Source organism: Perna viridis, chromosome 1 (genome assembly GCF_037379345.1).
Source record: "Perna viridis isolate PV_CMFRI_1.1 ecotype Kerala chromosome 1, ASM3737934v1, whole genome shotgun sequence".
Taxonomy (NCBI): domain Eukaryota; kingdom Metazoa; phylum Mollusca; class Bivalvia; order Mytilida; family Mytilidae; genus Perna; species Perna viridis.
In genome coordinates this window covers 65,320,245-65,346,832 of record NC_142445.1, presented here as the reverse complement: position 1 = coordinate 65,346,832, position 26,588 = coordinate 65,320,245, and the positions used below count along the sequence as shown (strand labels likewise).

At 33.0% G+C, this 26,588-nt stretch overlaps 1 protein-coding gene across 1 annotated transcript; it reads left to right on the top strand.

Annotated features, from left to right (window-relative positions):
* Positions 1-1,430: 1,430 nt before the first annotated feature.
* LOC148629883 (lysine-specific demethylase 4C-like) lies at positions 1,431-26,082 on the top strand. Its single transcript, XM_088559015.1, has 19 exons — positions 1,431-1,565; positions 3,729-3,869; positions 4,176-4,354; positions 4,678-5,036; positions 5,224-5,327; positions 6,843-6,980; positions 7,582-7,727; positions 8,089-8,282; positions 9,490-12,557; positions 12,920-13,148; positions 15,600-15,778; positions 16,061-16,247; positions 16,436-16,515; positions 16,775-16,939; positions 17,356-17,544; positions 18,091-18,264; positions 18,878-18,994; positions 20,164-20,256; positions 23,024-26,082. The coding sequence occupies exons 2-19, from the start codon at positions 3,735-3,737 to the stop codon at positions 23,147-23,149; spliced, it is 5,862 nt and encodes a 1,953-aa protein (XP_088415141.1). The 5' UTR covers positions 1,431-1,565; positions 3,729-3,734; the 3' UTR covers positions 23,150-26,082.
* Positions 26,083-26,588: the final 506 nt, after the last annotated feature.

The window sequence follows — 26,588 nt, the reverse complement described above, 5'->3', positions numbered from 1 at the left end:
CCATGGAGTATATTAGTTTGATTTCCGATAGGATCTTGGTTCGCTTGATTACTCTTGAAGATGATACTCGAAATTGTAACTAATATTGATGAAAGAGTTAAGAATATAGAAGACATTATGGGTAAGCGCTTAAAGGAATTGCAACATGGTTTGTTAAGCGTATAAGGAAGAGTCGGAACGCTAGGGGCCAGATGAACGAATCGCTAAAACAGATCTCGGAATGTGAAACATAATATAAAAGGAAATAAAAGTAGTCATTTGCAGATGTTAAAACTTGAAATTTGGTTATGTTCTACTACAAGAAAGTTATAGGAATGTTTTCCCCAAGAATTTTTACACTACATCCAGTCAAAAAAATATTTCAAGATATTTTTAATTGGAAATCATTCAGTAGGCCTAATTAAAACTGTATTAAAAAAGAAAACAGCAAATGAAAGTTGTCCACTAGAGATATTAGAACACTTAGATTTTGTATTATGTTCTACTACAGAACAGACATTTTCCATCCTGCGTCCTATCTGGAGATCCAACTTATACTCGTTGAAAACTAAGATCAAACTCTTCAACAGTAACGTGAAATCAGTTTTACTATAAGGATCTGAGTGCTGGAGAATCATCCAAAGCGACCTAAAGAAAATTAAGAGTTTTTACTATGGATGCCTACGGAAGATATGCAAAATCCTTTGGCCGAACAAAATATCAAACCTCAAACTGCTCCAAAAAACAAATTGCAAGAACATCAACCTTGAGATCAAAGAAAGGAGGTTGAGATGACTAGGGCATGTTTTTCGTATGACCAGCAACGGTTACCTAAAGTTGCCCTCAGAAGGACCCGACCTGGAAGACGGAAGCCTGGTAGACCAAAAACAACTTGGCGAAGAACAGTTGAGGCTGAGCTGAAGCAGGGTGGATATACGTGGTGAGAAGCCCAGAAGATAGCCAAAGACGGATCCAGGTGGTGGGAAACAATTGCAGCCTTATGTCTCACCGGAGTTAAAGAGGATTAAGTAAGTAAGTAAAGAAGACATAAAAAGTCCCCTTCCCGAAAAGAATAATGATCTGTGCCTTAAACGATTTTCAAGAGACATTTGAGAGAATTGTCTAATAAACAGCCAAAAAAGCAGCGGATAAGTTCATTGAAGATTCTCCTTCTAACACTCTCATCTTTATTTAAGTACTTATGATAAAAAACAAAAAAGTAACATATCCTTAACCGAAACAGACCATAGGTGGCAATCTTATAAGAAAATGACTATAGAATTCCTTGTTTAATGATATGCAAAGATTGTGTATTTATCCGCATTTCGGCGAAACGACTGTTGCGGTGCGCATTTTTCTAAATTAATGTATATTAATGTGAACAAAAAATATTTGAATTGGCTGAATTCACAAATAAGAGAGTTAATTTATTCGACCGACTAGGGCTTACCGAATGATTATATTTTTGCGCAAATTTAAATTTAGGTATGTGTTGTTCGGTCATAAAATGGGATCTGAACGCAACTTTGTTTATCCGATTTGTTACGATAATTTCTTACTTATGTATGTTTGCTGAACAAATTTAGGCAAGTATATAGTTAGCTATACGGAACTGGAAACATGGCAATGTGTTACATGACACTATCTCTCGTTCTTTCTTTGAATAGTATGCTGTTGATCTCTGATTCGTTTAACAGTAGCATATCTCAATCGGCTTAGCACCACTTCATGTCAATATTTTCCTGTTACGTTATATGTTTTTACTATTTTGAGTGCTTATCACTGTTGTAATTTATATGCATTCGCTAACTTTTCTTTGTTCGTGATGATTGGCTGTGCATTGTTTTGTATTTTACTGATAATGCATGATTGAAATTTCACAGACGTCTAAACGTCCGCCATGTTTGTTTCTAAATTGCATTTCCTGTTGCCAACTACAGCACTGTTATAGGTTCCTGGTATTTGTTTATGTGAAAGAAGTGTTACAACTTGCAAGATACCTTTGGTTAAATGCATTGTTATGTCAGATCTTCCCCGTGACTGTCATGCTTTAAAAACTTTCTGATATGGAGCAATACCGGCACTACTTTTCTGTTCTGTCTACCTGACTGTGAGCATGCAACTGTAAACAAATGTGGTTAACAATTATGTGGCATTCACATTCAATAGATTTTCATAGATTAAACCTGTAGTGCTTTTTTTGTGGTGTTGAATAAGTATTTACTACTCAAAGAATAATTAACTTACAAATTACAACTATGTTTTTCTCCAAATCCTTGCCAACTATTTACATGTATATTGCATAATCTGACATGTACCATTCCTGCTTTTTATTAATAAGATTTTCGGCATCTTTGCAAATTCATAATTCATGTTAAAAAATGTCTTAAATTGCACATTACTTCAAAATATAGAGGAAAGTATGGTGGTTTTCTATTATGATGTTTATTCCAGTAGAACCACACATTTGTGTTCCATTGGTTATTGATTGTTGCCAAGTCCGCAGTGTTCTAGGATTTTTCAAATTTTAAGGTTCCCGCAGCAGTGTGGTAAACCATTTTTTCCCCAAATTGCCATTCTGGCTAGTGGAATATTGATCTTGCTAGCCAAATAGAAATTCAACTAGCCAAATTTTTGGGGTTTTTTTTTGTCTGTACTATCATCTGATTTCTCTTGGATTTGATTATCTTCTACCTTTTTTTTCTTTCTTCAACTATCTTTTCATTTGTTTTTAAATATATCAAAAACTTCCATTTTCAAATATTCCCTCCCATTGAAGTTTTTCATGTACTTTACAGTAATAAAATAAGTACTCATTTCTGAACTTATATTTTAAAACAACTAATTTGCCATGTAACATATCATAAATTACCAAGATAATTTTGTTTGAATATTAATATTAGATCAAGACCGTCGCGTAGGTTTTGGCACATCCTGTTTACCAGAAATTAAAATGACAGATTGTAAACAGTGCTTTACAAGTCAATAAAATTGTGCATATCATGCCAAAATTCACTTGACATATTCAAGCTTAACTTCTTAAATTGTAGGGAACATATTTTTAATGTATGATGTTAAGGGATATTTAACTAAATAATCTGTTGGCTGGTTAACTTTCCTTGGAACTTGCCAATCAAATGACTGTCACCAAATTGACGAGTGTAAGCTAATTAGAACTTGTCATATTACACATGTACTCGTGTTTGGCAAGCTAGCAAGCGGTGGTTTCCCACACTGTGCCGGAAAACTCGAAATGAAGATCAACTTTCCCTTACTTGAAGTTTGCTTTCCAAACTTTCCCCCATTGAAGGGAAAGTGGTGCATAATACTCAACTTTCCCACACCAAACTTGCATTTGCCCCAGGTGGTGGGAAAATGGAATCCTAGATCACTGCATGTTGTTCATTTAAGATGATGTTTCAGACAGATCTTGTAATAGAAAGTATCTGGTGATCAAAAACAAGCCACAGTATTCTTTAAGACTCTTGAGTATTAACTAATTTTACAAAAGATTTGCCAGATACTTTTTATAGAAAACAGTAATTTAAAGTTAAAAGGAGCATACAAAGGTTTTTATTATGGAGATTGAACCATTTTGATATAATTTTATTTCATTTCAACTCCACTCTGCTCCAGTTGCTGCTTTCCTTGCCAATAATTTCTGGCTTTCATCTATCACCTACAAATATATTTATGTTTTAGACTAGTAGCATAACAAAGAATTTATTGTACTATTAATCTCTTTGTAGGAAATCATGGAGTCATCCAGTGGGGGTAATAATATCCCAAAAATTATGGTCTTTAGACCTACTATGGAGGAGTTCAAAGATTTTGCTAAATATATTGAATACATTGAGTCCAAAGGCGCACATAAGGCTGGTTTGGCAAAGGTATTTTAGAAAATATTCTTTATGGCCTACATGGATTTTAGATGTATTTGTATCAGAAACTAAATACTAGTTAGAAACATACCACTATATGTGTTTTTGATTACTACTTTTCTTTCAAAAATCTATGTAATTACATGTACATGTAAGTGGAATACAATGGTTCAGGATGGTTAAAATTTGAACATCTTTGTACTTAAGTAATTAGTAATTTTTATAACAAAATGAATGAAGGAAGTCCACAATCTCTTAAAAGATATATGAAATAAGTTAATCGACTTAAATTTGAATATCTTTTTCTTTTAACAGATTATCCCACCACCAGAATGGAAACCAAGAAGAGCGGGATATGATGATATAGAAGATTTCCAAATACCAGCACCAATCACACAAGTTGTCACTGGCTGTCAGGGACTTTATCAGCAGTATAATATACAGAAAAAACCATTGACTGTGAAGGAATTTGAGAAATTAGCAAATAGTGATAGGTATTACTCTGAATACATTTACTTCTCAGGAGGCATATTAAGTGTGTATATTTGAATTTCTAGATACCTTTTGTAAAATGCAGATGTGAGAAAGTAATTGTAAATGTCATAATTATTATGTTAGTACATCAATTTTTTTGTCTTTTTGAAAAAATTACATTATAATGATGAAATATATAAAACAATAGGGTACTTAAGTCATTACTAACACATTTGACAGACTTTGGAAAAAACAATGATATCCTTTCACACACTGCATGCAGTTGACTATTCATATTATATGTGTATTTGTGGAGTTAGCATATAATTTGTTCTAAATTTAGATACAGAACTCCTAGACACTTTGACTATGAGGAGCTAGAAAGAAAGTATTGGAAAAATATTGCCTTCGTGAACCCAATATACGGAGCGGATATCTCTGGTACTTTATACGATGGTGATCAAGATATTTGGAATATCAATCGTCTAGGCACTATCTTAGATTATGTCAATGGAGACTATGGCATTAAAATAGAAGGTGTCAATACAGCCTACTTGTATTTTGGGATGTGGAAAACCACCTTTCCATGGCACACTGAAGATATGGATTTATACAGCATTAATTACGTACATTTTGGTGCTCCCAAAAGTTGGTATGCAATTCCACCTGAACATGGAAGAAGACTGGAAAGATTAGCAGCAGGTATTCACTGTTTTTCATTAAATCCAGATGTTTTTATGCAATTCTCATATGTTTACTGTTGTATTATTTCATTGTTTACTTCCTGAAAAAATAATTATGCAAAAATGTTTGAACACTGAAATATTGCTTTCAAGGATAATTACTTATACTTAAATATGTTAATGCCACAACCATTATTTTTTTGCAGGATTTTTTCCAAGCAGTTCCCAGTCCTGTCCAGCTTTCTTGAGACACAAAATGACTTTAATATCACCAGCTGTTCTGAAGCAATACTCTATTCCTTTTAATAAGGTAGGAAATATATTGATAAATGATGTAAACAATCAAAGTGTGGAGGCTTAAGTGAGTTCACCTCCATTAAGCATTTAATTTCCTAATTATCTTTACAAACACTAAAACTTGAATATACGCAAAAACAGTTTATCCACCATATTTCAGTGATATTGCTGTGATGTAAGGTAGAACCCACTATTAAATACAGAATATTAGGCAATTGGTTTTTGATACTGGCTTTATCATGGGTATCTTAGGTTGATATTTTGTTTGTTTAAAAATACAAAAATCAAAATTTTGACCTTGAAAAAGAAAATCTTCAAATAACCTATTTTTTCAGGATGAGCCAGTGTCATTCAACTCCACTGAAGTTATGATTTTTCATGTATGCTTTGTTAAAAACTGACCTGATATTTTTTGTATCATGACCAGTACCCTATGAGGATCATTATTGATCTGTTAACATAAAAGGAAAATGTCAAAAGTTGTCAATAATTGGCCTATATGACCCACACTCATTCAAACATTTTTACAATTGTATTTCAAAGGTTGACTGAATGAATCCATTATGACTTTTTTTGTTGTCGATTGTTATAATGTTAATAGCGAGCCGCCGCGAAGCGGTGTGAGCTGTACTGTTATTAGGTGTACTTTCTAAATTTCCCTTAAGGTTCCCCAATATACTAACGGAAAAAAAGTCATGTCCCGGAAGTAACAAAAAGTGACTGTCCTTACAGAGAAAATTCATCGTTTCCTTCAATCAAACAAATAAAAAATTACAGGTTAAGATTATGTTTCAGTAAAAATAAATTCATCTTTTCTGATAGTTTTCAAGTCTTTTTCTAATTTGTTTTACTTATTTAAAGAAGTGAATGTTATGTTTATAAAAACTTCAGGAAACATGTGGATGTACATACCTGTATCTCCGCTGTTGCTTTTGTCAAGAACCTGATCCGCCTCAGAAAAAATATAACTCCGATTATATTATCAAAATTGAAGAATAGCTTTTCTAAGATATGAAAGGCAATCATTGTCTTGTTTAGAATTTGCAGCTGTCATCTGAATTTTGTTTACGTCACATGATAGGTGTAAAATATTCCCAACATTCATGGAGAACTAATATTTCCGGTATCTGTACAGATTGATCTGACAGGCCAAAACTGAAATGGATGTTGCTAATGTCAAATGTCAAGTATTGCAAAGTGCTGCAAAGTCGTTGACCATTTCGAGAGCAAGGGGAAAGGGAGGCATTGGGTTGGAATTATTTTGCGGGGGGGGGGGGGGAATGTTAAAGTTATTCATTTATTTAAAAAAAAATCCCCCATCAATTAACAAGACAGATTTTCAAATAGAAATATTGATTTTGCCTGTTGCTTAAATATGAATAAAAATATTGCACTTGTGAAACATAAATTTTCATCCGGGTCGACCCTCCCCCTCTTTGTAATGTCCTGACGGTACATGTATGGTAAAGCTCAGGTGCATGCTGATTTAGGCAATGCCTACCCCATATTATATTTTTATTTTGTGTAGATCACACAAGAAGCAGGAGAATTCATGATCACATTTCCATATGGCTACCATGCAGGTTATAATCATGGGTTTAATTGTGCTGAATCTACCAACTTTGCAACTGAAAGATGGATTGAATATGGGAAAAGATGCTTGCAGGTAGTTCATTGTTGATTCTGTACATATTTTTATTTCATGCATGATTGATAAATATCACTTATATATAGAATCTTTCTTTTCAAGTATTAGTTGGTTATCCTATATACTGTAGTCAAGCCAATGCTAAGGCAGTAAATATGAAACTTTTAATAGTGAGATGATTAAGTGTTATAGTGAACTGTTTTGTTTCTCTGATTTGAAAAAAAGCAACACAATTTTTCGTTTCCCATGTTAAAAACAGGATGTATACTTTCTCACACAGAATTTTGATCAAATTAGTTGATTGGAGAAATTTTCAATAACTTGTAAAAGGTGAGTACATCATTGAAAGATTCCATTAAGAAAGGTATATTCTGCTAGAAAAAAAAATTCTGAAAGATTTTGCATTTTGCTTAACACAAACATTTACATCAGAAAATTTTTTTTGATATTACGAACACCAGAAAATTCCATTTATACATCAGAGACAAGTATGCATTATATTATGTTTCTTACAACATTGGAATTTTAGCTGAATACGTAATTTTGTTTTTTCATGATTGTACAGTGAGTTATATTAATTTAGTTTGGAAGACTTAGTGAAGGCTTTTGTTTGTTGTAGTGTAAGTGTAGAAAAGATGGTGTAAAGATAAGTATGGATACTTTTGTAAAGCGGTTCCAACCTGATCGATACCAATTGTGGAAGGATGGGAAAGACATTGGACCACATCCAGAAGATGACCATAGCAAATTTTATCATAAAAACAGGTAAATGCTTTTTTTTTTAACAATTTTTAAACAATAAGAAAATAATACATGTACCACAACATGATTATGTTGTTTATACCTGTTTAGGGTTTCTCACCTGAGCTTTCTATCAGGTCTGATTGATAAATTTATGCGAACTTTGTTTTATGTTTTGAAATTATTTCTAAATTCATTTGAGAAATCTTATAGATAATTTTCACAAAGAATTAATCTTGCATGAAAATTTCAGATGAATTGTAACATGACTTTTGTTAGAGGTACTATTTATCTTAAGGATTCCAATTTAAAAACAAGCAAACCTTAAAAATATTCAGTGTTGAAAAAGTGGGTGATAATATCATTTTCAATTTTTATATTTCAGAGAAATGCTAGGGGCAAATAGTTCAGGGACTGTATCAAAGAGACATCCGATATCAAAAACTGCTGGAGAATCACCAAAGAAGAGAGGTAGACCTAAAGTGGCAGAAACGTCTCCAACTAAAACAGATGTAACAGAACAGAAAGTACAGAACATAATCAAGAAAATCAAAGAAGATTTAGAGAAGAAAAATGATGGTAAACTGTCGTGGATAATTTGTTTTGTATTGGCAGAGTTTCAAAGTCTGCTACTCTGGGATATTTGTTTATGACATCACTATTTTCATTTAAACTGTGAAAGTAAATTTAGTCAGTAACAAATAGAACAGTCTCATTAGAAAAAAGAATGGATATGGGGAAAAACAAAAATTGCACTAGCTTAATCCAAAATAGTAAATACTTTCTGAAATCACCAACAGGTATTCATCAAGTGTAAACAGATCTTTATGTAATCTCAATAAGGTCCTGGCAACAAAAGTGATAATATCCATCATAATAGAATGATGGCAATTCTTCAAAATCAAATTCAAAAATAATATGACAACACATTCACTTAACTGAAGTACAAGTTTCCAGAAACTATCACCAACTTCACATTCTACCAACAAACAAAACTTTGCCTAATTAAAATAATTAATGAATACAAGAATAATCAACATTTTTTTCATCACTCAGAGTTTTCGGCTGTTTGCCTATGTGATGAAAAAGTCCGAGAGATACGATGTTTTGTTTACATGTTGGAACGTCCACATGTGGTCAAAACCGAACACGTTCACTTGCTCTGATATTATGTGAAAGACAGAGTGTGATGAAATAGGATAATTTCCAATATTTATCTTAAAATATAACTACATAAAAAAACGTTTTTTGAAAGTTTATTTTCGATCTGAGCATGTAAAAGACTGACACAAACGTCTGCTTAAATTTAATAAAATGTCCGGTATGGGCTGTCAAAATTTCCGGACCCTTGGGGTGTAAGTCTTGTTTCGGTCCATAATTTCTGTTGTTGAATGCAGTCAAAAATGAAGACTGATTTGTTTTGAGTTTTCAATTTTCTGGTGCAGCAGTATAATGCATAGTTGTCAGAAACTTCATTATGTATTATTACCCAACTTTTTTTTGTAGTTTTGAAGTGGTTTATTATCTTATTGTTTTCATGATAGTTATGCATTAGGGCTATTCTAGAATTCATTGTGAGAAGGAGGTCAGGAGGTACCTCTAGTCAAAGTGATGAAACTTACAAACCCTATTATTTCTCTGGACCAGGTGAGAATTGTAAAATGTCAAACTGAAACTAGAAAAAATATCATACACATTCATTGATTGATGGCCTTGGTAAAATTGATTAATTTCTTGAAAAAAGTTCAGGTTGAATTTAACTTATAATTATATTTTGTATTTACAGATGAAGACAAGAAGGATACAGTAGATGGTAGTGTAGAAGACAGCTCCTCTGACACAGAAGAAGAAATTGATGTTGTTGATAAGCAAGAAAATGTACCGTCCAAATGTAAAATTGACAAGTACTTAGAAGATATCAAGAAACCTATTAAAAAGGAGAAAACAAGTCCTAAATCATTTCAAGCAGCATTTGAATCTTTAGTGGCAGCTAAGGGTCAAAGTTTCTACTTGGCTTCACAGAAAAAAGAAACAAAAACTCCTAAAAAAAGAAAATCTGAAGAAGGAGGAACAGATGAAATTAAAGAAGAAGTAGATGATACTTCAAAAATACAGACAACATCTGTTGTGTCACCACCAAAAAGGAGTAGAGAACTTTCAGGAGACAAGAAAAAACAAAAGCAAATGTCACCAACACTTGGTTACTCATTCATGCCATTGACGCAGCAAAGTTCTGGTAGCATCAGTGATAAAGAAAGCGATTTTAATCGGCTTAATTTCCTAATGCCAACAATAAGGTGGATAAAACAACAGCAAATGCTGCAGAATTGTACAACTACAAAGCCAGGAACACCACAAGTCCAAATGCCTTCTCCATTTAGTCACCCATCAATGGAGCATTTATCTTTTAGTGAATTATCAAAAGGCAGTGCTAAAAAGGAAAATGAAATTATTGTCTATCCACAAGGAGTCATGGTACCTAAGCAGGCCCATTCATCACCACTGTCTCCAAGATCACAGCATACACTCATGCAAGGGTCACAATTACTTGTATCACCCAAGTCGAGAGCTAGTGTAGCTACTAAGGGGAAAGAAACTCATTCAAAATTGGGATTACTTCCACAAGGAGTTTCTATATCAAATGAACATCAGTATTGCAACAGAAATCAAGGTACAAAGCAACAAGTGTTAGATCTCTCTATAAACACTGACATTTCACCAACTGACAATCTTGAAAAGTCGTCACCATTGTTTAGGTCTCTAATTACAGGTGACATGCCAGATGTGTCTACTGATATAACTGTTGCCACAGCTACAATGAAGCAGGAAAATCAAACATCAACTTCTAATCCACCATGCAGTCTGATATCAAACACAACAGTTTCAGTTCCTGAGGGGTCCTCTAATAGTTGTATTCAGTTAGAGCAGTCATCATGTGAATTTGCTGAAAATTCTTATAATAATGTAGATAATGCATCTGTACAAATTAGGCCAACAGTTACTCCATCATTAAATTCATCATCAGCTGAAATAGTTACTACAGTCCCTAAAACTACAGTATCCAATCCACCAATGAAATTGACTGGTAGTCAGCAAGATTTATTTTCTAGCATGAATCAGGCGTTTGAGCTGGCTACAAATATCTTGAATAAGAAAACTGAAGAAATAGAATCAAATGTTAAAAGTACTAATGTAGCCCAAAGTAGTGGAGTTGTGGCTACCCCCATAGCAGGTTCGTCGCAAGCCTCTATAGATCACAAGAAACCTGCTCAAATTAAGATAATTCACCAACAACCTAAAGTAGGAGGACATTCTTTGCTTTCTCCTGGATCCAATTCAATTTCTTTGACCAGTCCTCCAAGATTAGTACAACAAACAACTCTACCACAACAAACAGCAGCAAGGTCAGCAACAATTCTTTCACCTAGATCTCAAACCGTTGTCCAAGGCCAAAGATCAGCATTCTCCAATCTTGGCCAAGTTGTTCAAAATCCTGTCCAGCTCGGGACAACTGTTATACCTGGTCAGAATATAATGTTACAACAGAATACCTCTCAACAGCAGACTTTTTTAGTGAGTATACCTGTGATGACTACCTCCGGTACTGGAGCTCCCTCTACGCCTACTACAACTATTTCCAGTACTAGAGCATCACAGGTTAGCAGTATAGTAGGCACTGTTAACAAGGGCGCAAATGATGGGAAGACCGTCATCATTCATCAAGGAGGACAAGTAAATAAAACTACTAATTCAATGACTGTTAATCAGTTGCTTAAGGCATCCAGAGAAAAGGCAGCAGCCAAAAATAGTGCAAATGGTCAATCTGGCAACTCAAACACCATCATAGTTTCAGCTGGTAGTCCCATTGTGATTGGATCAAAAGTTGTGCAAGTTCAGCCAGCTCTCTGTCTCAATTCTCAGTTACCAACCTCATCACAGACAAAGACTGTTAATGTAGTTAATGTTATTCCTACTCCCTCACAGAAGAATGTGTCATATATTTTAACTCCATCGACCTCAGCAGTCCAAGGAAACCAAGTGATTAATGTAGGAGGGGCTAACATTACAGTGGCTAAATCAAATGTAAGTGCTTCTGCACTTCAGACATCTGTAGTACAGTCTAGTCCTTCAACAGTAACATCAAAATCTGCTACAACTGTTGTCAATGTTGGTAGTGCCATAAGTCCATCTGTGATAAAATCTGGGTCACTTCTAAACAAACAGGCTCCACAGTTCGGTGGCAGTCCTCAGTTTGGAACAACACAATTTCTTCTACAGGGAGTTACACAAATTCATCCTACACCAAGTAAACATTTTCAGGTTGATTCGAAGACACCACTGTTCCAATCAATAGTTTCAAAAACGCCTTCACAAGCCATTAGTTTAGCCAAGTCTGTAAATAGTGCTTCTCATCCTAATAGTGCGAATAAACCACCAATATCTGTTTCAACATCACACAATGCACAGGGTTCTGTGACATCTAGTAAAAGTATTGATACTGACAATGATCAAGCTTATGGTGCAATTGTTAGTCCAAACAAAGTTCTACAACTTGTTCCTCAACCTATAGTTCCTATATCACAACCATCTAAAGTTAGCAAAACAAATCCTGATTCAGTAAAAGAAAAACTGGCTGTAGCTTCAAATGTTTCCATAGCAGCCAAAGAAGTTGAGAGTTGTAGTAAGGATAAAAAAGAGAAATCTTCACCAAAGAAATCCTTATATAAAAGTGGAGCTAATGGTGAATTACTTCAGACATTAGTGGCTACATCAAGTTACAGTTCGTTTTCTGGGACAAAACCTAAAGTGAAAAGATCAGAATCAACAGAGGGTTCAGAGGAGTCACCTAAAAAGGTAGGTGTTTTGTTCTTGGTTGTTATATATTTTCCTTACTTTATTTTTATTTCAATACATGATTGATTGTAGTACTACCTTTACAAGGTATATTCAAGGCATCTTATTTTAATGTACTCTACATTTGGTACATGTTTATGAAAGACACAAACAAGAGCTGGATATATACTAACATTCTACATTGTGTACAGGTATTTATCACGAACATTTCAAAACTGTTGGCATGCATTATTTTGTCCTTTAGTAAAAGGTTAATACATATTGAAACCTTGGCATTTATGGGTAGTACTAACAAATTTTAAAAATCTTCTGAATAAGCCCATATTTTTGCATGGAATTTTCTATCCTGTATTATCCCATAGGTAATGAAGAAAAGCCAGTCTAAGCAGACAGATGAACAGAAGAAATCCCTCAGAATGTTGACAGAGACATTGAAGAGTAGGCTTGATGAAAATCAGAATCCTACGAACAATGCTAGTCATTCTGAATCCTCGTCTTCTTCTGATGAAGTACCTAAAAGAAAGAAGAGAAAAAGTGGTGATCACAAGCTAGCCAAAAGTGAAAAAAGGAAGAGAAGAGAATCTGAAAAAGGTATTTTCATTCTCTTGTCTTTAACTCAGGCATTCATTTACTCAATACTTTGTATTATCATGTATTGTGCATTGCTTTCGTTAAGAGCTGGTATCCGGTACTTTTACCCAGCTACGGTAGCGTCTGGTACCGGCAGAATTAAATAAAAGCAAAACAAATCATGAGGAAAAATCTAGTAAATAGATATCTAAGATTGTTACGTCTGTCGGATATGTCTCCAAAATCGTGATCACTACTACTAAGGGGGTTTTTAGCGTCCTTGACTACCCTGTGGGGTCTTGCATGGATGGGTCGCAATCTCTAGTGTTTATTAATCAGTAAAGCGCTTAATCTACGACGATTTAACCTACAGTGCCCATTAATAGAAAACATGTAGTTACTTCAAATTCAAAGCAATCACCATTTATTATGTACTGAACAAAAAGCTAAACACAGGTGAAGATTCTATGAAAACGTGTCAAAAAATGCTGTTCGTATTGGGAATGCCCCATACCCATCATTTTTCACAAATTTGATTTGTGTAGACAGTGCAGGAATTTTGTCAACAAGTGAAACAAACTTACAGAATATAATTTAAGGGACGGCCATTCGATTCGGTGGGGAGGGGTAGTTTTGGTAAAAATATTCTGGCAACCCTAAGTTTGAAAAGAACATGTCTGGCCTTTGCTCAAAAGAATATAAAAAATATTGGATCCGAGATTCAACACTGCTATAGATAATAATAGAAAATAAATACATTGTAATGTTTAAAAAATTCTGTCTGTCTAAAAGTCAACCAGACTAAAACTGCCAGCCTTGTTCTTTTTCTTATCAGACTATGATTTTTAGACCAACATTTTAAAAATAAGACATTTGCAATTGCACTAACATGTCACAGTAATATTTAGGCAATAAACAACAAAGTTTTATTATGAAAATTATTTAATCAGCACTGGGAACCACCACATATTATGGAATTTCATTTTATAAATGTTTAGTTTTGTTCCTATGATTTTATTTGTATGTGTTAGTGTTCAAATTTTGTAACAAGTAAATAAAAGCCTAAGAACAAAATATGATATTTATCAAAATTTCATATAAAATGGTATAGTATTCAACAGTTAACAAAGTATATCAGCATTAGTCTAGAAATGGATCTGGTGGGAATCATGGGGTAGCTCCTGGATATCAGAGTTTTGAGACTAAATCAGTTATGATTCATCATATATCTTGATTTCAAATTTATATATTTTAAACAAAATTAAAGCAAATATTGCAGACTTAATCCCATATTTTCAGGTCAAAATTTAAATCTCAAAAATGCTAACATCCAGGAGCTTCCAAGGGGGCTTCGCTTCTCAGACCCTCCACCAGGGCATGGACCCACTGGGGACAGTCCCCAGACCCCTTGCCGAATTTATTTGGTACCTTCTACTTTCTGTAAAGTACCTCCTGCCTGAAAAATTAATGAAACCCCTGATTGTGTATTCGAAATTTGGTCTATCTCACCTTTGGTCAACATGATATACGAAAACTTGCATAAACTCTTAGATATTTTGACATTTTTTCTTTCTATATTTTTCATTGTGTTGAAAGAAGACATCTTTTGTTTATTATTATTTTCAAATATTATGTTTTAGTGTTTTGGGGTTAGAAAAAGGAATACAAAATCAAATTATTTTATAAGGTAATAATGAACATGACTAGATAAAGTTAAATGAAATTACAGGAGTACATAAAAGATGGCAGATTAAACTGTCCAAGGAAGACATCTGTATGAGGGTTTAATAATCAAATACATATTATAACAAAATGACTAATTAGTGACCATATATATAACCTAGTACACACTAATGGATGTCAATAGTAAATTTCTTACTGTTGTCTTGGCAAGTATTAATTAAACATTAGCTGTAAACATTAACTAATAAATTTTGCAATATTTCTGCAAATAAAATGACCATCATTGCTTAATAGCCAAGTGAAATTAGAGCTATAATTAGTGGTAGAGATAATGTTCTTATTATTAAATTTGTGTGTAAGTTCAACTCGATCTGTGTTGTATTTTGAACAAAATAATAGCACGATTTTCATCCTTTAATGCATTAAAAGTGCAATTGTTACTAGCTCTTTCCTAAATGGGTGTTTTGAGAATAGTATATCTGCCAGTTTCTGTATGTATTCTATGGCAAGTGAGGTTCAATCTCCCTTTGTCATTTACTACATAAGCCAAACATTTTTCAAATTTAATACAAGCTTTCTGTGTGTTTTTATTGATCTCATTATTTTTTATTCAAGAACCATTATATTAGTTTCTGTTGTTAACTTTTGTATTCAATATTAATTTATTAGATGAAAAAGTTATGGAATTTGTAGGGGAAAAACTGCTTGATTCTAGATTATGTCAAAATTTAGGAACTTAAAATGTATTCTACATTACATAACTAAGCAAATAATGTTTTTATTCTTCAGATGTTGGTTTAGATAATGTAATCATCCCTTCTAATATCACAAAAGATCCCTGGACAAAACCTATCAAGGAATTATGGCAGCATTTACTTCTTAACTTTTCTGCAGAACAGTCCTTCAATCAAACAATTGGTCGAACAGAACCACATTGTAGTATTTGTGCTCTGTTTAAACCTCTTTCTGTAAGTAGAGAATTTTGTTTATTTTTTTGTACCATAATAATAAATGTTTGGGGAATCTCTGTGTTTTTTAATTACTGCGATGAAATTTTTAATTTGAAAAATTCAGATTTCATTCCCAGCTCATCCACAATCTTCTTATATAGAAACATTTCCTTTTTTTATTTTATTGTTGGAAATAATACTAGTTTTACTAGATATGTTCTTGTAGATAACAAGTTTGGAATACCTGTAATGTTGGAAGATATTTACAAAAAAGTAATATTTTCCCATTTTATGTTGCAGAGGTTCTTCACCAACAAAGATGGCAAAGCTCCATCTAAAGATTCACGAACATTACCCATGATTCCAGAGATGTGTTTTGCCTGCAGTAATGACAACAAACAGCCATTTGTATCAAATCCCCCTCTAGATAAAGATGGTTTAAGTCAGCTTCTGACCTGTGCTGAGTGTAAAGTTACTGTCCATGCCAGTAAGTAACACATAAGTATAATTGTCAGAACTTATTAAGGAACTCTGTTGTTGAAGAAAGAGAATTAGGAAATAAAAACACGTAACTGTCTACCTTTTAAATATATAAACAATAAAGCTCACTAGAATAGAAGAAAAAAATTGAGTCCCCGTGTAAACTGATTTAGTTCTTTGTCTTGTATCATGCAGGTTGCTATGGTGCAACAGATATTCCAAGAGTGAAGAAAAACTGGACGTGTACAAGATGTACCAGGAACATGATTTCTGCTGTAAGTATGGAAGATTTATCTAACAATTTCATTTTAACTAAAAAAGAACTTGTATTGCAAAGATTTTATTCTCAAAATTGCCAATGTTTCCTAATACATCTTGATTGAAGGTCAACTGAATATATTGGCAGTATGAGATCTATAGATTTTTGGTCTGATTTTTATTAGAAATATGTGATATGCATATACTGTATTGCTAAGGAATTAGTCTTTTTGTGTGTGTATATTATAGAAATTAGTTTTTGTTGGTATTTTGTAGGAATGTTGCCTGTGTTGCATGAGAGGGGGTGCTTTGAAACCCACAACTAATGGGAAATGGTGTCATGTGATATGTGCATTAGCCTTGCCTGATGTCAAATTTGTAAATGTAGTTAAAAGAGAACCTGTTAATGTTGATGCCATAACTACAGACCGGGCAAAATTGGTATGTTTTATAAACATTTATCTTTACTAACTTTTCAGACCCCAAGTGAATATTACTCACATTAAATCTGAATTGTAAGTTCCCTAACATAGTTACACATATAACTTAGAATTTGCCTTCATGGAAACTGAACAAAAAATTGTTTTTATAGGACTCGTCTCCAAATTTTTGTCCATGGAAACAACACATATGGCTCAGTTTTGCTAAGTATTGAGTTGCTAACATATGACATTCAATCGTTACATCTTAAAACATGTTTGATGGTTTTGACACCTATCTTAGTATCAAACAAAAAAATAGTTGAATACTTCTACGATGTTTGTAAGGGGAGATAATTAAACATCTTGTATGATATTTCATTGATATGAAATGAAACTAGCATACCCCTTCAAATGATAAGATTGTTAATTTTCCAGAGGTGTATGTTTTGCTCACCCCTACAGAACAGTGACAAGTCTTTTGGAGCTTGTATTCAGTGCTCTAATGGTAGATGTACCTCTAGTTTTCATGTGACATGTGCATATGCTGCAGGAGTGATGTTTGAGACAAGTGATTGGCCTTATCCTGTCTACATCACATGTAATAAACATAATACCAAAGAAAAGGTGGGTTTTTTTTAGTTTGTATTAGGTTTGGTCAAATTTTAGGGAGAGAAATCTTTTTGTCGTGAAGAAACATAATCTGCAAATAGTAGATGCTTCATCTTCAACACCTGAATTTTTTTAGGGGTCTGACATACTCAATTCATTTCTTGCATTACAACATGAAAAGTTGTTCACACATTCTCATAAACTTTGTAGTATTAACCTGAGAATTTAAGAAATTCTATAAAATTTAAAAAGCTGTTTTATTTGGTGTTATCAAATTTTTGGCTTGCTGATTCTGACAGCTATATTATTTTAGAAGTAAAACTTAATTGTCATTTGCTGATTAAAACTTTACTGAGTTTCTAATGAACTGATCTAAACTTGCCTGAATGTGTATTGGCTTTATGGTTGGAATTGGTTTAGAACTGACAAGTTTGATGTGTTAACCGTAAGATTTGGTGACACAATTAAAGGATTGTGCTAAAAGACAATAAAGCTTTTGGTATGCCATAATATACAGACTTTTTACAATATGGTATCTTTGGAAGTTGTTGATTGTTATAGGTTGCTAGAGACAGAGATTTATCAGAGCTTAAGGTTGGAGACAAAGCTTATGTCAAGCACAAGAATACCAGATACTATCTCTGTAACATTGTCAAAGTAGATAATCAAATCTACTATAGTGTAGATTTTGAAGACGGGTCATTTAGTGATGATACCTTCCCAGAAGATATAGATGTAAGTACTGACAGTTTATAGGTCAACTATACTCAATATGAATAGTTAAACCCATACTCCATAGAAGAGGGGTAAACTGCTTTACTTGTGTCCTTCATTCAATCATTCATAACAGATTTTCAGTTTCTATTGGAGGGAATGCTTAGATATTTGGTATCTTGCTTTTGCATGATGATTTGTACTGTGTTTCTTCCTTTCTGCTTCTGGCTCATCTACTTCTTAAGTACGGATTGACTTCATAATTTTAAAATTTTTTTGTGGTGCAAAATACAAATTTTTGCATCCTATTTCTCAGCTTCTGTTAATCACAAGCTGTTGATATTTTATTCAAATCATACGGGTATACTAAATCCTGGAATATGGTTTCTTACTTCTATAACTTCTACTTCCAGTTTGCCAAAAAAAGGGAATGTCACCAGTAAGCCCTCGCTCACAGACTTCTTGTTTGTTGAGCTGTGGCCTGGTTTTTTTTTGTTTTAAATAAAATGGTACAATTTCCTCACAGTTATCAAGTAAAACAATTTTTGTAGTACTGTTAATGGTATTTTATGCATAATACTCTGTGTGTGTATTGACTTGGGTTTCATATTTTGTTAATCTTTCTATCCTGAAGAATTTTGATGTGTCAAATGGACCTCCTCCAATTGGTGCCAAAGTATGGGTGAAGTGGACAGATGGAGATTTGTACGGAGCTACCTTCAGGGGAACAAGAAATCATACCCAGTACACAGTAAGTTTGTGATAATTTAGTTTTGTTGATTTAAAAAATGGTTTTGTCAGATATTTTTAAGTAGATGGTTTCAGGTTTTGTCTCCATGTATATTTATTCCGATTCAGTGAAGTTGTGAGTAATTTGTAGCACATACATGTATTTGTAGCTCAAGCTTAAACCTCAGTGAATATGCTACTAATGTTGTAAAGTGAATTATTGATTATTTATAAATTTCAAAGAAATAAGATAAAGTATAGTTGTCTACAAATATTGTAAATATACTAAATCTGTGAAGGTAGAGTTAAAATTTGTTTTTAGCAATGTTGGTTTTTTATGTCTACCCACTTTGGTGGGGAGACATTTTTTTGGCTTGTACGTCTGTCTGTGTGTCCGTCACATGTGTATCAGCACAACTCCTCTGAAACTACTAAACCGAATTTTACGAAACTTGTTATGTAGCAAGATCATCATATGTATTTGTGCATATTACCAGGAAATTTGGTCCACTAATTTTTGTAGGAGTTACACCTATTTGAACTTAGAAATTTGCCAAAAATCCTTAAAAATTACCTTGTCAACACAACTCCTTTGAAACTATTGGACCAAATTTTACGAAACGTGGTATGTAGCAAGAACATCATATGTAATTGTGCATATTACCGGGAAATTTTGATCCCCCAATTCTTGAAGGAGTTATGCCCCTTTGCACCTAGAAATTTGCCCAAAATTCTGATAAATTACCTTGTCAGTGCAACTCCTCTGAAACTATAGAATCAAATTTTACAAAACATGGTATATACATGTAGCAAGAACATCATATGTAATTGTGCATATTACCAAGAAATTTTTATCCCCTAATTTTTGTGAGAGTTTGCCCCTTGAACTGAGAAATTTGCTTGCCCTTTGAACTGAGAAATTTGTCAAAAAACCTGATTATTTATCAGTCAGTTCAAATTCTCTGAAACTACTGAACCGGTCAGTGCAACTTCTCTGCAGCCTCTTTAACAGAATTTTTTTAAGCTGTTCTGTGGACATGGTGGATACTGCAAGTGGGTTCGGGGAAACATGTTTTTGCAGACAAAAACACTTTAATTGTTATTTTAATGTTGTCAGTTAGTGGTTTCTTGTACTAAACAAAAGATTAAATTTTTATAACACCGTAGTAATATCATGCATATTTTTTCCAGGTTGAAATGGCAGATGGTTCGGAAAAGCCACACAATAGGGATGAACTTTGGTTACCCACTGAAGAATTACCAAAACAAGTCAAATCAAGATTGGTAAATATCAGCTAATCATTTCTTCTGGCAAACAAAGTTTTGGAGTACATAGAAATCACCCTGTCTGTCTGTCTGACTGCCTACATAACTTGTTAACACTGTAATCACAACTCCATCTAGACTACTCATTAGATTTTGACAAAATTTTATTGGGAAGTTATGCGTTATATGTAGATATGCATTAAGAAATATTGTTCAGTGCCAGGAAAGGGTTATAACAGGGCATAAATTCCAGATGAGTACTGATTATAACATGACTTTCTTAGGGTATGAGAAATAGGAGTTTGAATGCCCTGAAACTTGTACACAGGGATTGTGCTGGGCTTTGCCAATGCGGCAATTTGTGATTTTTTATTTGATCTGATGACAAAAATAATGAGTTGGCAATTTTCTTGGAGCTTAGGTTTTATACAATAAAATTGACAGGAAGTTTGACGGCAACTGATATTCTCTCCAAAGAAATAATTGTGTTGACACTAAGTCATTGTTAATTGACCATAACCAATTTACGACTGAAGCAAATCAAAGGTAATTATACCAGGTGACCATGACTCACAATATCGTCATGGGAGATGGCAATCAGGTGTAAATATATTATTGAGCCAATCAAAACTCTCATTATCTGCCCAAAGGTAAACACAATCATGGTCATGTGCAATGTGCATGTGCATGTGGCTACATACAGCCTCACAGCCCTTTTAAACTATATGATACATTCAGAAACAGATTTAGCTTATAACAGAATAATATAAATCCATTAAACAATTATTAGGAAGTGTCTAAAACACTTTGAAATGCAAGAATTGATAAAAGAAAATGGATGATATTTGGTTACATTTTTGCCATGTGGCTTTTTTGGCAAGAAATTCAGTAAACTAATAGAATGGGAATTCACAAAATCTAATTAAGGAAATACTGAAAGCATTAGCCCAGTGTGGGTCTGGGTTTCAAAAGAATAGGCCCACAACAGCACTGAGCTTGTTGTAGAAGGCGAATTAATAGTGCTCAGAACCATGGCAGGGGGGCTAGGGCGCTCTACCCACAGAGCAACTGGGTTGTGTGCTTCAGGTGGTTGAATGGGGTAACCCTGGCATGCAACATGCTGGGGTCATCAGGCCATGATACAGCAAACCTGACCGCGAACCATAGTGGTGCAACATGTTTTGGAAAGATGCCATGTTACTGGCATGTTAAAGATCCCTGCTGTTGTATTCATTAGGAGTATGAACCTTAGGGCTGTGCCATAGGAGGCTTAATTGCCTAACCCTACCCACCTCTCCCTGTGATAATCAAAATTGGTTTACCCTGTAATCCTTGTGTCCCATCCCATTTTTCATTTTCGTCTGAATATAGCTGAAATATTGCTGCTCGGACTTTAAACCCCAACAATCAATCAATCATTTTTCATTTCATCATCATTTCATGTTTATTTTATCATCCATTTTATGCTCATTGCCTGGATAAAGCTGAAGTATGGCAGCTTTGGGCATTAAATGCCAACAATCAATCAAACAATCTGAAGGCATTAAGTCCGTGATATTCAGATATTAAACAGGAGTATAAGAGAACAAGAGATAATTAAAAAGGGACACAATTAATGGTTTATGGTAGTTTGCTAGAATTTTATCACTTGAAAAAATAACTAAATTTGTTAAAATTTAATAAAAAAAAATATATTTAAGATAAATTTAATTAGACCACAAATGACAAAGGTCAATATGTTTTAAAATCAGGGATTATATGAGCGTAGAAATATAAAGTCTTTGACAGAAATAAAACACCTGTTTCTGGAGTAGTACTTAATTATTTTGCACATGAAAAGTGGCTAATGGTTTTAGATCCTGACTAGAGCTAAAAACCTGCTTTATACATGCATCAAGATTGAATCTTGGAAACATGTATGTCATGAATGAAGGGGTTATTTTGATGAATTGACAAAGATAACTCATCAGTGGACTTAATACTGTCATATTTTAAAAATTAGAATAATTTTTTTGGGCACCCATTTTGGCTCTAATTTTTGAAAATTGGCAGCTGGCAATTTTTCTGGCGACAGAGTTTGGGAAGCCTGGGCAACCCCTGTGTACATATGAAATCCTTGTAAGCTTAACCACCTGAACTACTCAAGGAAATGTGATGAATTTTTTGTAATGAGGGTATGCATCATAAGCAGATGTGCATTGAGAAATGTAATTATTTCTGATGGAGAGATAATCTAACTTGAGGGTTTAACATGATTTAAGTTGAATTAAAGCTTGAGGTATTTCTTTGTAAGCCAGCTTTTGGTATTTTAGTTTCATCTCACTTGATTTTAAGATACACAAATTGTCAAGGATTTATTGTTCTATTAGGCAACACTTTAAGCAAATCAATTGTCTTGTTTCTCAGTAAATTTGTCATTCATGAGAAAATTAGTGGGCTTTGCTTCTCTTAAACTATTAAAGGGCACCAATGACTAGATTTGTGATGATTGAAAAAAAGAAGTTTTTCTGATAAGATATTATGCAAAAGACTGTATGTAAATTTCCCAGATGCAAGTTATGTGCTTTTCTTTTACAGTCCGTTAACAGAGGAATGAATTTCTTTTTAATGTGTCACTTTTAATTTTTTTAACGAAATTTTGGGTAAAATTGCTTTAAATATGAAAATAGACAGCCAATAGAAAAAAAAACAAAACACAGATTTGTAATATGTATTTCTGTTGGTCTCTAAAAATGAAGCTGTGTTAATCTGAATAGTTGTTGATAAAAGTCTTTAATATTTTCAGTCTACCGCAACAGAGAGAAAATACAGTTTGTTTTATGAGGATGAAATACAACATGAAGTGGCTGAGCATGGGAAGAGAGTCAAGCCAAAGATCTCATACTCTAAACTGTTAGGAGATAAATTATAATAGTTGATAGTGCAATTCTCTGGCAGCTTTATTTATAAATAACTCTTAACCTGATATTTATTGGTGATATAAACTTATTTTGTGAAGTTTCTTTTCCATTGTGGTGAGAAGGATGCATTCTTCCCTCCATAGTGGAAAAATGATGACAGAATCATTTCAATTAGTGATTATTTATTACTGTTTATGACCTGATTGTGTTAGTTTAATTTCCATTTGTTGAATTTCATCAGAAGTTTGATGTATCTTGATTGTTAGTTAGAGTTTATTTTTTTGATCTCAACACAACACTTTGTCATTCAATTTCATTTTTTTTTCGATATATAGATTGATTCATGTTTGTCATTGTAACTTGGGATGATCTATTTTTGTCAAGGCTTCTTTTGTATTAACTTATCTTCCTTTTTGTGTGTACTGAAACATATTGGCAGGTTACCTTTGAGGTATTTTGATATTCAGAGCTTTCAGGGAAGAACATTTACAAGATAATTGGATAATTATTTTAACAATTGATAATTTTGTAATTTTATCGCTTATATTAAGAAATTCATCTTGATAAGTTTACCAAACTTCAGGTTGATGGTGGATTATTGACATTTCTGCAAATTAAAAGAACTAATGATGGAGCATGACTGACATTTCTTAAAAGTTGAAGAAATGCAAGAAATAGCTGGCTGAATAACTGATAAATTATTCTTTTACGGCAGTAGACAAAAATAACCTGCAATAAACACACTAGGGGATATGACCCTTTTCAAGTTTTTTTTACCTTCAAAATTTAAACTCATTGAAGTTGTGTAGCAACACTGCTCAAAGAGCAAGTGACTAAATACTTTGATAAAGAGGCTTGATTTTCTTTTAAGTGGATTTCTGTATTTTTTTTTTTAACTTGATATCTTGATACATTTTTTTTCAATTTACTGTATATTTACTTCTTGTTCAGGTTCCCTGATCTTTGTAAAGCAGTCTGGACAAATCACTATTCACAACTGAAGTATGATAAAGCGTCATTTTTAGACATGTCTTCCCCTATACTAGTTTCATTGTACATACAACCCTCAGGATCACTATATATACACATAGAACAAGAGTGTATTTATTAAAAAGGCAGCATTCATTTTATTCTTATTATGACTGGTTTAACTTTTTTACTCACTCAAAATGGAAACAGATTACTGAATATTGAAAATATAATATTATGAAATCACAGCATTAGTAGTGTTTGGAACTAAATCATGCATCACAGATTTTTTTTTTAATTATGAATTAGTTTTTAGATTAGTTTCATTTAGATTTTAATTGAACAGATTTTAATGGGTTACATCATAGTGTTTTATTTCCATAGCTTATTAACTAATGTATATTTATATATTGCAAACTATTCAAGGAACCCAAGAAAAAAAGTTAACCTTGTGTATCTAGTTTTGTACAAAGAATTGTACTGTGACCATTAACCTCTGTAAATATCAGTTGTACATGTGTATATTTTGTACATTTTATATTTCTATAACACTTTTGAGATCATCATATATATAAATTCTTCAGTATTTTTTTATTTCTATTTTATTTGACACATTTGTTTCTTTTATGTTTGATCTTTTTCTGTCATTTTCACTTATTTTTTGTGTGTGTATTATTATTACGTTTAACAAGATAGTAGAGGAAAAGACTCAGAGTTCCAGTATACAAGTAAATTAAGTACAAAATGATTCAGTAGTAAATGTGTAAAAGGCATGTCATCGTAGGCATTAAAAGTTCAAATTTCCTACCAAAATTTACTTCTAAATACAGGCTGTTCCCACCAGAGGAATACCCTTCAGATTTTCTAAAAGTAAATAATTAATTCTTAATTATATTTATGCCAGACATTAATTCTCAAATGCATAGATTTCTTCTTAGACCTTCAGGTCCCATTTGAAAGCAACAGAATTAGGATTTTTTCTGTATTACATGTACTTTATAAGTTTAATGAATGACCAGATCAGGTATTTATTATTAACCCATTAAATTCATATTTTCACTGGAAAATCTTTACTTCATATTCTCATTATAACACCAGAACTCTCTGAAATTTTGTTTTGTGATATTCACCAGTTTTATATGAAGATTAAGTATAGGGCTTCATCTGTAGAATATTGTTTGCTTGTTTTGGACTTTTTCCATGTTTAGGTTGCTATTACTAAAGTTAATTTACAGTGCTTCTACTTTGTTGAAGGAAAAAAAAAACTTGATTCTTGAAAATATTTGAATCTGATAGATACAATTTGATTCATAACTTGCTAAACTCTGCTGCAGGGATCGACACTAACAGTGGTCCTGTGCCACCCTAATTTTGAAGAGGACTACTTGAAAATTTTTCATGGTAGTCCTATGGACTTTTTAAATTTTGCCTTATTTTTTATAATGTCTAAGAACAGGACCATCACTACCATCTGCGGACTATCCGTTTTACCTCTGAAGTAGTCATGTTGACCACCAAACAAACCCTGTGCTGTCTTAAAGTATAGTAAACTAAGCATTTGTATATCTTTTAAGGATTTTCTGTGTTTACATCTAAAGCAGAAAAATAATAATTAATAAATTAACTAGAGAATTGCATTTGTTAATGTCTTTAAGAATATTAAAGATAATACATTTTATGATGTGTTATGAAAAAAAAGGAAATCATATAGTATTTCATCACAATTTGTGTTAGACTTGAAAAGAATGGTTATCTTCTATTGTGGAAAAGTTACTTCAAGTATATATATTTCGATTTCTAGGTAGAAAATCAATTGTAGAATATCAGGCAGAGAACTGTCAAGATGTAAATTGTAGGATATCAATATTTATTCAATAGGAAGGTTCTGGTTTTGTTTGAATACATGTGTAAATATTAATGACATTGTGTTGTGTGCATCCATCATGCATTAAACTCAATAAACCTGTGAAATTCATGTATCTTTAATTTTTATACACTAATGTTTTATGACAGAACATATTATGGTATACCAATGTCCATCCGTTCATCAGTCACACTTCACACAGTAACTCAAAAATGCTGCCGCCAATTTTGTGAAACTATGGTGTATTGTCTCCTTTGGTTGATGTCCAAGTGTACATATCAATACATCTTAAATGTTTGCTTCTTTCAGCCAATATACTAACAATTTTTCTCTCTTAATCTAGTGTATAGTTGGTTTTGTTTAATGGATCCAGTGCTCCTGCCCTGGATTGCATGTTCTATCTGCTAATGGACATTAAAACAAATTTTCAGTACTTAGATATTGATCTCAATCACAATAATGCTATCTTTGACACTTACTGGTAATATGAGCCAAACTTTGACCATAGCCACAGTTATATAGTTTTTACCCCTGGTAACTATTTATTATACCACAATCTTGAAAGTAAAGGTGGTCTCATAGTAGTATGCTTACTTTCAGTGCAGGCATTCATAGGT